The 12,470-nt window shown below is 41.7% G+C and overlaps 1 protein-coding gene across 2 annotated transcripts in view; it reads left to right on the top strand.

Moving 5' to 3' along the window:
• The window catches only part of rpa1 (replication protein A1), a 101,989-nt gene that overhangs the window by 69,017 nt on the left and 20,502 nt on the right, over positions 1-12,470 (top strand). The window contains exons 13-14 of one of the 2 annotated variants that reach the window (XM_043718171.2): positions 5,308-5,440; positions 8,379-8,555. In XM_043718171.2, the coding sequence (XP_043574106.2) occupies positions 5,308-5,440; positions 8,379-8,555 (310 nt within the window). The remainder of the gene's footprint in view (positions 1-5,307; positions 5,441-8,378; positions 8,556-12,470) is intronic. The other variant, XM_087977230.1, reaches the window with a different exon arrangement.

The following is a 12,470-nucleotide window of genomic DNA, read 5'->3' as shown; positions in this document are numbered from 1 at the left end:
AGGATGGATTTAATGCATCATGTGGTCTACTTGGATTTATATTTTTATTTTGAGAGGGCAGAGAATCTAGGTTAGAGATGTACATAAGGCATATTTCTGAAATTGATCTCTTCCTTTTACAGACTGAATGGTGCAGAGAAGAATTTGCAAATAAATCATGGATTATACACAAATCTATTCTGTGGCTTTAAGCAATGAGTGAGGAGAAATTGATTTGGATCCTCTGAAATCCTGTTTTAGATTAGATGCATGTTAATTCACAGCAGACCCATTTGTCTTGCCAGTAAGTCTAAGGAAATGCTTCCAGTTGACAGTTGGTGTCAACAGTGAAGATCTTCCTTGTCTTTTATAGGATTCCTATCAATAATTCAACTTGCAGATATACAGTGCAAGCCAGTTTTTTTCCATTGCTTGTATGCGATGGTAAAGTAGGAAAACAGTTTTGCAGTTGGTAAAATGGATGTTTTCAATAGATGTAGATATGGAAACCAAATAAGGTGTACACAGGAGCTTTAGTAAAATTGTTCCTATATTTGGGAAATTCTACTTTAGCAGAACATTAGAGCCAGAAAATTCAAGCATTTCTATCAATGATTAGTACCAAGCTATTCCCTTTTATATGTAAGTTTATTTTTGTCGCCTTTATTATACAGTTAAGTAAACTGTAGAATGAAGTTACTTAAGAGATGTATCAAACATTGATGAAATTCAGAATTTTAAGCTATATCTCATTTCACATGCCTTGTTCTTATTTGTATACTAATAAAGGGGTGGGTGTAGGTTTTTTTTTCCTGAGATATGCTCTTGATTAAATTTAAAATATAAGCCGTAACTACTAATCTAACTTGGGGCAGTGTTTTGTTGCCAGGGTTGGAGGACTTGAGCTATAGGGAGAGGCTGAATAGGCTGCGGCTGTTTTCCCTGGAGCGTCAGAGACTGAGGGGTGACCTTATAGAGGTTTACAAATTTTGAGGGGCATGGATAGGGTAAATAGGCAAAGTCTTTTCCCTGGGGTCGGGGAGTCCAGAACTAGAGGGCATAGGTTTAGGGTGAGAGGGGAGAGATATAAAAGAGACCTATGGGGCAACTTTTTCACGCAGAGCATGGTATATGTATGGAATGAGTTGCCAGAGGAAGTGGTGGAGGCTGGTATAATTGCAACATTTAAGAGGCATTTGGATGGGTATATGAATAGGAAGGGTTTGGAGGAATATGGGCCGATGCTGGCAGGTGGGACTAGATTGGATTGGGATATCTGGCCGGCATGCACAGGTTGGACCGAAGGGTCTGTTTCCATGCTGTACATCTCTATGACTTGTTGCTTAGTGCCCTCAGAACAGGAACAACACAGCACAATCCAGGGCAAAATATCAGTGCTGTGATCCAGAAAAGCATGAGACATTGTCCTAAATAAGCACTGCGAGCTACATCCTTTTGTTTCTCGCATCAACCAGCTTTTCTGCCCTGTATTGGTGAGATTGGACAGTTTGTTACGGACTATCAGGAATGAAGCTAAGCTGACTGGACTCCTTTAGCTCCATCTGGCTTGACTTTTCACTTACTTCCCCAGAAGCACTTTTAGCAGGTCTAATATGTTGAATTAAAACATTTCTTTTCTGAGGGCTTGTGTAGTTTGCTTGACAATGTATTCAATTGAAATGTGCAAAATCATTTTTGTTGTGGAGTACAGCTAGAATATTTGCTTTTGGTTTGTTTCAAGTTATCTTCACCCTCAGCAAATGCCTTCCCCAAATCCTAACTTTCTTTGGATCAGAGCTTTTTTTGGAACTTTTTTTGGGTGCTAGTACAGGGGTTTTGCTTTTCATTTTAAATTTTTCTTGCTTCCTCCATAGGAGATTCTTGCCTTCCTTAGTCTGTGCTGATAGTAACCAGTGATACAGCACAATGTGTTTGGTTTGAATCTAACTAGCTTTGGGAAGTGTAAATGCTTAGGATTGATGTTATGATCGCTGTTTCACACACCTACGGAGACTGAATTAGGCACCATTATGAAACTACCAAAGTTCAGTGGGTAGTGTATATTTACTGGCTGGTTTCAGTAAGTAGATCTGGTCAGACAAGGTACAATCGCATAAGTGCCTGTGGAACCATGCTCTCGCAAAATAATCTTACATTCAGATGAAAGTGGATAAAATTGGGGGAGGGGAGGAATAAAGTTTGTTTCCACTCATGCATGCTGTTAGTCCTCTCAGAATCCGGTATTCTAATTCAAAATATTGGGTGCTTGGCCTTCAGGTCTGAAAAGAAAAATGAGAAGTTGGCTGAATTGAAATGACTCTTGGGAGCTTGAGTCATGGAGTCAGATTTAGAGCAAGCAAAAGAGGCCTTTTTGGTTAATCATATCTATGCTTACCATTAAGAACCTATCTACTTTAGTCCTGTTTTACAGTATTTGGTCTATAGCCTTATGCGATGGTATTTGAAGTATTCATCCTAATACTACTATAATGCTGTGATGGTACCTGCCTCTACCACCTTTCAGGCAGTGAGTTCCAGCAAATAAAATCTCTGCTCCCTCTAATTGACTATTCTAATAAGAGGAAACGTTTCTTCCTATTTTTTGCCTCCCCACACATAGTTCACCACCAACTTCTCAAGGGCAACGAGGGACAGGCAATAAAAACTGGCCAGCCCGCGACACCAATGTCCCATGAAGGGAAAGATTTCCGCCATACCTTCCCACCCTCTCCCCCCGCCCCAATCCTGTGCTCTCTCTCTCTCTCTCTCTCTCTCTCTCTCTCTCTCTCTCTCTCTCTCTCTCTCTCTCTCTCTCTCTCTCTCTTCCCCCCCCTTCCTTCCCCCCACCCTGCTCCCTCAACCTTTCTTCATAGGACATGCCCTCCAGTCCACGCAGCATCCTATGCACCCTCTGTAAATCTTCCACATCTTTCCTATAATGAGGTGACCAGAACTGAACAGAATATTGCAAGTGTGGCCCAACCAGGAATCAATAGAGCTGCAGCATAACCTCACTGCTCTTAAACTCAATCCCCCTGCTAATGAAAGCCCACACACAATATGCCACCTTAACAACCCTATCAAAGTTGGGTGGCAACTTTGAGGGATCTATGGACATGGACCCCACCAATCCTCTGTTTCCCCCACAGTGCCAAGAATCCGGCCTTCACCCTGTATTCTGCATTCAAATTCAACCTTCCAAAGTGAATGACTTCACACTTCTTCAAGGTGGAACTCCATCTGCCATTTCTCAGCCCAGTTCTGCATCCTATCAATGTCTGGTTGCAAATGACAGCAGCTCTCCAAACTATCCACAGTTCCACCAACCTTCGTGTCATCGGCAAACTTACTATCCCACCCTTCCACTTCCTCATCCAAGTCATTTATAAAAATCGCAAAGAGCAGAGGTCCCAGAACCAATCCTTGCAGAACACCACTGGTCACCGAGCTGAATACTTTCCATCTACCACCACCCTCTGTCTTTCTGTGGGCCAGCTAATTCTGTATCCAGCCAGGTTTCCCTGTATCCCATGCCTCCTTTCTGAATGAGTCTACCATGAGGAACATTATCAAACGCCTTGCTAAAATCCATGTACACCACATCCACTGCTCTACCTCCATCAACATGTTTTGTCACATCGTCTTGACTATCTCTAATTAAATTATGGTTTTCCAAATAATCATAAATGCTGTCTCTCAGAATCCTCTCTAATACTTTGCCCACCACTGACGTAAGACTGACTGGTCAGTAATTCCCAGGGTTATCCCTGTTCCCTTTCTTGAACAAGGGAATAACATTTGCCATCCTCCAATCTATTGGACAGTGAGGACGCAAAGATCATCGCCAAAGGTGCAACAAATCTCTTCCTTTGCTTCCTGTACATTTTTCAAAATCTTCACATCCTCCTCCTAACATCATCCTGTTCAAACATATCAGTCTGTTTCACGCTGTCCTCAGAAATGTCAATGTTCCTCTCACTAGTGAATACTGAAGCAAAGTATTCATTAAGGACTTCCCCTACTTCCTCCGACTCCAGGCGTAATTTCCCTCCACTATCCCTGACTCAGCCCGACTCTTGCTCTGGCCATCCTCTTCTTCCTCGCCTTGTGTTTGTCTTAATCCTACCCACGAAAGTTTTTTCATGCCCCCTCCTAGCTCTCCTAAATCCATTCTTCACTTCCTTTCTCGCTACCTTTGTAACCTCCTAAAACCCTGTCTGATCCTTTCCTCCTCAACCTTAAGTGAGCTTCCTTCTTCCTCTTGACTAGACCTTCCACATCTCTTGTCACCCAAGATTCTTTCAATCTACCATCCCCTCCTTGCCTCAGTGGGACAAACCTGTCCAGCGCTGTCAGCAGGTGCTTCATAAACAACCACCACATTTCTGTCATGCATTTCCCTGAGAATATCTGTTCCCAGTTTAGGTGCCCCAATTCAAGCATAATAGCATTGTGATTCCCCCTACCCCAATTAAATACTTTCACATACTGTTTTCTCCTATTCCTCTCCATGAGTATAGTAAAGGTCAGGGAGTTGTGAAATGCTCTCCCACCGAGAGATCTGACGTCTGGCATGGTTCATTGCCAAGCACCAAATCCAATGTGGCCTTCCCTCTAGTTGGCCTATCTACATATTGCATCAGGAGTCCTTCCTGGCCACACCTGACAAAAACTGGTCCATCCAAACTATTTGAACTAAGGAGGTTCCAATCAATAATAAGGGACTTCAAGTCACCCATGACAACAACTCTGTTACTTCTGCACCTTTCCAAAATCTGCCTCCCGATCTGTTCCTCCGTGACTCTGTTGCTAATTGGGGGCCTGTAGAAAACTTCGAATGAAGTGACTGCTCCTTTTCTGTTTCTGACTTCCACCCATACTGTAGACAAACCCTCCTCGACAATCTCCCTTTCTGCAGCTGTGATAGTAATCCCTGGTTAGCAATGCCTCTCCTCCACCTCTTTTACCTCACCCCGTTCCTTTTGAAACATCTAAACAATGGAACCTTCAACAATCATTCCTGTCCCTTCTTGTTTCTCATTTTCTTATATTGAACATTATTTAACTTTATTTCTAGTGTTTCCAGGCATTTGTCTTGTTCTTCATGTCTGCAGTTTGACTAACTGCTGGAATTTATTGCGGAAATTTCTCTTTTTCATCCTCATTCTCTCATTGCTCATTCTTGATCATCAGATGTATCTTGTCCTTTTCCATGGCCCTCTGTCTGCTTTGTCATCAATGTGTCATGTCCAACATTTGAATGTTATAGGTTTGGGAAATTTTTGGCTGTGAAAGTTTGTGTATAATACTATGTTGCTTACCACACAGGTTTGATACAGATGGCCAAATAATGGAAGGGACATCCATTTCAGATGTAAAGGGTAGTTCGTTTGGTGGAGGCAATACCAACTGGAAGATGTTGCTTGAAGTAAAAAATGAGAACTTGGGTCATGGAGATAAGGTGAGTTTAAATTGTAATCTGATTCTTGACATGTGACTCTGCTGGTCACAATGGTTATAGAAGCTTTATTATAAGCAATGTTATAGTGTGGTACTATGTTTAGTCCACTAAAATGATTTTGTACTCCGAATTTGTCCTAAGGATTTCAGGTGAATTTTATATGCATTTCCACAAACCTATTCCTCTTTTCCTATTGTTTCACCTTTTTTTTTAAGTCTCTTTTCTCCTCCCAGATGTTTGCCTTGCTTGTGGCATTTAGTTTCGCAGTCACACTTATGCCTTGCCCAAATTGTCAATGTGAGAGTCATAACTGAGTGTTGCAAGCTATTTGACTCAAGTTTTGATGTTGTTTTGAATACTTTAATCTGAAATTTGCTTCTAGTAAGAGTTTGGGAATAAAACATATTTCACAACCTACCACAGCTACAGACATTCTGTCTTGGTGAGCTAGTTGCGGTGTGGGGAACAAAACTATTCACCCTTGTCAGCATGCGTCAACTGCAAACTAAAAAAATTGCTGGAACGAAATGCCAAGAGAAGTTGAAATTCTCAAGGACATGGAAGACCTACCCTTTGTCATGCTTTGACAAAATGTAGCACTGAATCACTCAATGGGGACATAATTTCTTGAAGGAGATCTGGTAATAAAAAAAATAGAGTATTCATATTCATTTAGGGCGGCACGGTGACTCAGTGCTTAGCACTGCTGCCTTACAGCACCAGGGTCCCAGGTTCGATTCCAGCCTTGGGAGACTGTCTGACTGTGTGGAGTTTGCACATTCTTCCCGTGTCTGCGTGGGTTTCCTCCGGGTGTTCCGGTTTCCTCCCACAAGTCCAAAGATGTGCAGGTCAGGTAAATTGGCCATGCTAAATTGCCCATAGTGTTAGGTGCATTAGCCAGAGGGAAATGGGACTGGGTGGGTTACTCTTCAGGGGTCGGTGTGGACTTGTTGGGCCGAAGGGCCTGTTCCCATACTGTAGGGAATCTAATCTAATTCATATACATACCATACTAAACTGAATGTGTCCTTTTTATAAATTTATTTTTGCCCGATTATTTCATTTAAGGTTTTTCTGGCTGAAAACTTGTGAAATGCTAGATATTTTGATATTCAGAAGTGTTGGGGAAGGAACATAGGGTTTGGTGGTCTCGTGCTTTGGTAACAGTGCGACTGATCATGAAGTTTCCCAGTACCTGCTGGAATTGGGCAGTATGAGGCAATATTTGACCATACATCGCTGGGATTAGGTGTTTGGTTGCAGATGGTAGATTTGAGACATTGTACAGTTGAGACTGGGTAGAATGAGGTTTTACTGTAGTAATTTCCAGGTAAATTCTAATGATCAACAGTGCAGACAGTAGTGGATCATTATGTAATGACATTGGATAGAGTGGGCTCCACCTCTGGCAGGACTTGTTTATTAAAATTCATTTTGGTTTGTTTTGACTGACTTTCATTTGTGTCGCTGTCTCTTGCTTTCTGACAATTGTCAAAAAATACATTTTCAAAATTACCTTCACAAAATGCTAATTAAAACATTCAAAGTTCAACCCCTTTTTAACATGGGGAAAATGAACTTACAAGAGGCGCGTCTTTCTTAATGTCAGACAGTTGTTGGTGATTACATTGTTTACCTTTTCTTCCTTTTCAGTTGCTATCTAAACAGATACTCCAAAACCCAACCAATTCATGATCTTAATGGAGGCCATTATTTTGCAATTCTTAAGTAGATCTTATGTTTTTACTGTTTTAGACCTTGCATGCAATATTTTTTGTTTTTAAGATTTCTAAGATATATAGAATACACAGCAGCAGTAAGCATATAGTCAGTTTCTTTTCTTACTGTTGGTTGCGCTATTAATGGTAACATTCTCAGATTGCATTTTTTATACAGGTGTCCCTCGTATCCACAGGTGATACGTTCCAAGGCCTACCTGGGATGCCCGAAACTGTGTATAGTAGCGAATCCTCCCATTTAAATGGGGAACTTACCTCCCCGGCAGCCTCCTGGATTTATTTCTGGAATGTTCCATGTAATATTTCTGCACCGCGGTAAACTGCGGAAACCAAATCTACAGAAATGGGGGTTCTACTATAGTCACCAGTGGCCTGGTTAATGAAAAAAAATAGAAAAGTAATATTTAGATGTTTGGAAGAGAGGCTGCTCTATCACAAAAATTGTGAATGAAAAATATTAAGCTTCCATTTTCAGCAAATTTTGGAAAAGGTGGTCAAACATCTTGGGTAAATGTAGGGGAATGGGTGGGTTACGCTTCGCCGGGTCGGTGTGGACTTGTTGGGCCGAAGGGCCTGTTTCCACACTAAGTAATCTAATCTAATCTGTAAGTAATCTAATTGGCTGGGTTGACCATTTTACATTTCAAATCTGAATAGAATTCACATGTAATGGATATGTCAAATGCAAGATAAATAGTGGGAGTAGTGGGAAGTGTGGTTCTGTAGATGGGAAATGCATGCTAGTGAAATCTTTTTGTTTTTCCTTATCCCCTCATAGTACTCTCCACATTAATGGCCTTTTGAAAAGAGGGTAGTGGTTGTAGTTGCTCTTGCTGAATTAAATTTCAGATTTATCCTCTCTTTAAGAGGCATAACTGTAGCTGAACACATTCTTCAGGAACAGAAGAGAAAGTTTTGGCAATTCATCTGTAAGGAAGTGGACTATGAAAAGATTTAGCATAATTAAAATTCTACTCAAAGGTCAGAGTTAGAATTCAACATTACGGATCCAAGCTTAGAGATTTCTGATGACTTTGAGCTCTTACAACTTGGTGGTTAAACCTTAATTGTGGATTTTTCTATAGTGATGTAAGATCTTAAACTTGTCAACTATGCATTCTTTTACTGTCCAATGACTTTAACAGCTAGTTATTTCTGTTTTGTATTATTCTTTACCTGAATAATATCTTTCCTTGCAGGCTGATTATTATACCACTGTAGGTACAATTGTGTATTTGAAGAAGGAAAACTGTATGTACCAGGCATGTCCCACTCCAGAGTGTAACAAGAAGGTTGTGGATCAACAGAATGGTCTTTATAGGTGTGAGAAATGTGATCGTGAATTTCCCAACTTCAAATATCGTATGATTTTGTCAGTAAGTACAATTTGAGAGCATTGCAGTAGACTTAGCTTTTGTTGTTTTACAAAGTATCTGATTTCTGTGATGCACAGCACCAGAAGGTTTTGAACTTTCCACTCTGTTGCATCTGATGGGTGTCATAAGTAGCGTGTGTGGAGAAACTCAGTGATTTTGCAAATGATCGCTGTTTTGAGACCCTATTTGTTGTGTTCAAAGGAAAAGGTTTTTGAGGTTCTTTTTTAAAAAAAAAGCACACATTGTTTTTCACCCACAGCTTCTGAGTACTTTTTTAATAGCTAGTTTTGTAATCCAATCAGACTAATGCTATAAGTTTATATGATTAAAAAACGAGGCTAAAATAACTTTAAACATCAACAAAGGGATCTTTGCTGTTATTGCATTTTGGTATTTCATCTAAAGATTTTAATTTCATTTGATTGGGTTTGCGACTTGATTAAAAGGTTTATTCTGGACTCAGCAAGATGGTGGCGATTCTGTTAAACTGCTGTGGACAGCTCTGCCCAACAGCCAAGGCATACCAGTTTTTTTTGCCATCCCTGGCCAACTTATGTGGTGGAATTATTAGTTTAAAACCTTACAGAATACATATTTGTTAACATTTGGGAGTGGGAAGGATGCCAAAGGGAAAAAGAACAAGCAAACAGCAGCAGGGAGGACACTCCCCAGCAGCATCTACAACACCAGAGACAGCAGCAGCAGCAGCAGCAGCCTCCTGAACCCCCCCGGGGACCTGACAGACTCTTAGGAACTGGCTGCGGCGATGGAGAGACTTACCTTGAAAGTTGGGGCTGCGATTGAGGAGATCCGTGGTGAGGTTCATGCCCAGGTCCAACCTAACTCATCTATGCTGCATAAGCATGAGCAGGAGAGGCTGGAGGATGCCGAGTGTTGAACTAAGGCCTCAGAAGCTGCAATGGAGTCCTCATCTAGTCTGATCCAGGTGCTGGAGCAAGAGGCGTGGGCCTTGCGAGACCATATCGACAATCCGAAAATTGAGGTTGGAAGATAAATCTCTGAATTGTCGGGCTCCCTGAAGGTGAGCAGCCAGTCAGCTTCTTTGAAAACTGACTGCCAAAGTTTTTGGGCCTTCACATTGAGTCCAGCAGGTTACAGATTGAAAGGGCGTATCGGGTTACAGTGCATAGGTCGGGGCTGGTGCAGACTCCCCGCTCGGTCCTAGTGCACTTCCATTCATATAAGGACATGCAAAAAGTCATAGAAGCTTCCAGATCTCTGGGAAAAGATCTGCAGGCACTGCTGTACAAAGGGTCAAAAATCATGTTTTTCCAGGATTTCTCTGTAGCTGTAATTCAAAAGAGGAAGTCCTTCAATGAAGTTAAAAAGAGGCTGAGAAACCTGGGCATCCAGTACTCCATGAGGTAACCTGCAGTACTTAGTTTCAGCCACGTGAACTCAGTTTATACATTTGACTCGGCGGATAAGGCTAAAAACTTTGTAGACACTTTAAAATAGACAGATTTGCCTGAAGTATACGGTTAATGTTTGTTCTCTTTTCTATCTTTCCCCATGTTTTCCCTTCCTTTTTTTTTAAATTCCTTTCTTTCTCCCTAATAATTTCCTTTTTGGAAAGGGGGAAAAGACTTTGGAATAAGTTGTTCCTTTTTTTAATAACTAGATTTTCTGATGGGAAATTTTGTGGATGTTCTTTGTTGTCTCTCCCCTTTTTTTTTGTTTGTTCTGCTTCTCTTTTAGTCACAAATAGGGGTGATATGAAGCCAAGGATGGGTGGAGTGCTCATCCTGACTTGGTCTTTTTTCTGTTGATTTAAGGATCAGCTCCTTGTTTTTTTTCTGGCCTAAGGCAGGGGCACAGTCCAGGTTGAAGGAGCTGTGAAGGAGGGGATGAATAGGGTGAGTGCCCCTATGGGCAGGGGGAAGAGTCTTCCATTCAAAGTTTTATAGTTGGTTTTTGTTTTCTTGGTAGTAATAGTTGTTTATAGTTATGATAAAGTACTTTTTGTATGTATAGTTCTTCGATTCTATGAGTTTTTATTTACTTATGCTCGGCGCTTTGTAAGCAGGGTTCTCCCTCTAAGGGGTTCAAGGGTCTCTGAAAGGGGATATGGATAAGTGCCTTATTAAATGGTGCACCTGGAACATTAAGGGAAGTCATTCGCCTGTTAAAAGGAAACAAAAGTGCTTTCTAGCCTTAAGAGGAAAAGGGTTGATATTGCTTTGTTGCAGGAAACCATCTTGATGATGGGGAACACCTGAAATGACAACAGGGGGTTATGACCGGGTATTATTTTCATCCTTTACTACTAAAAGTAGGGGAGTGGCGGTACTTATCCAGAAAAATCTTCCGTTCACATTATTAGAGCAGTTGAAAGATAAGCAGGGACGGTTTGTGATACTTAAAGCTCTGATACATGGGGAGGAATATGGCATTTTAAACGTCTACTGTCCTCCAGCGCATCCCCTCGAATTTTTGATTAATGCTTTCTCTAAGTTGAGTGCTTTTGGAACATGGCACATTATTATGGGGGGGGCGGGATTTTGATTGTCGTTTTGGACCCGACAGTGGACAGGATGCCTTGTGGGCCCCCAACTATTTCTTCGCAGGCCTAGCAGGTGGTTGACTTATGCGAGGAGTTGGGGCTGGTGGATATTTGAAGATGTCTTCACCCTTCTGACAGGGACTTCACCTTTTTTTTTTCAAACCCACATAAATGTCACACAAGGATTTTATCTCTTTCTGGCTCCCTTGGCCCTTCTGGATTCGATTATGGGTAAAATTGGGAATATAGCTATCTCTGATCAGCGGCAGTATATTTGGAGGTTAAGGCCAAGCGTGAAGGGCTAGGTTTGCGGCACTGGCTTTTGGACCCTTTTCTCCTTAAGGATTCCAAATTTGTGGAATATGTTTTGAAGGAGTTTCAGGAATTCTTGACTATCAACTCAGGCACGGCTAGTAGTCCATCCATGCTATGGGAGACTGCTAATCCCTTTACTAGGGGATTAGCTATTTTCTATTCGGTTTGCCGGAAACGACCGAAGGAGGAACAGCAGTATCTACGTGAGACACAGTTGAAAGCCGTGGAAGCTGCAAATTTTGCGCTGCCTTCGGTGACTAAGCTACAGCGGATCACGGCCCTTCAGGCTGCCTTGAATTCAATACTGACACAAAACGCAAAGAAAGAACTTGCTTTTGCAAGCCAGGTTAAGGATTTCATCCAGAAGACGACTGCGCTTCTCAGTAAGCCCTATAAGCCCGATACAGAGCGGTTGTTGCTACGTTGCACAAGCACCCTTTCGGTTAGTGCGCTCTATTGCCTGCTGGATGGCAGGGCCTGGCAGGATATTAACCGGTTATGTGAGGTCTGGGAGCAAGAGCTGGGAGTGGAGATCTCTTCCGAAACATGGGAGAACATATGGGAGAATACTCGAAAGATCTCAATCTGTAATAGGACGTGCGCTACGCAGTTCAGAGTTCTGCACAGGGCTCATCTGGCACCAGACTGTCGGGTGAATTTTAAAAAAGGAGCATCTTCAGTGTGCCCCAAATGTAAAATAAGTGTAGGTACTCTTACCCATTGCTTCTGGACATGCCACAGGCTGAGTGTTTACTGTGGCAGGAGAGATAGGGAGGGTATTGAGGACTGAAGTCAAAGTAGACCCAATATCTCTCCACTTAGGTTTACCGAATTTATCATCTTTAGATGGGCATGGGAAGAAACTATTTAATATTCTTGCATACTATGCACTGAAGAATATTCTGATGAACTGGGTGTCTGAGAACCTGCCGGGCTTGCTAGGATGGCAGAAATTAATTATGGAGCACATTCCCTTGGACTTTTTTTACAAACATGGTGCACCACACAACAGACCATATTTATAAGACATGACAGTCCTACTTGAGTTATTTGGATATAGATTTGTCAGTTATCTT

This window comes from Chiloscyllium plagiosum, unplaced genomic scaffold (assembly GCF_037043375.1).
Source record: "Chiloscyllium plagiosum isolate Xiang-an unplaced genomic scaffold, Cpla_swu_hap1 HiC_scaffold_31, whole genome shotgun sequence".
In the NCBI taxonomy this organism is placed as follows: domain Eukaryota; kingdom Metazoa; phylum Chordata; class Chondrichthyes; order Orectolobiformes; family Hemiscylliidae; genus Chiloscyllium; species Chiloscyllium plagiosum.
Note: the sequence above shows the minus strand (reverse complement) of the source record. Positions and strands in the feature narration are given on the sequence as shown.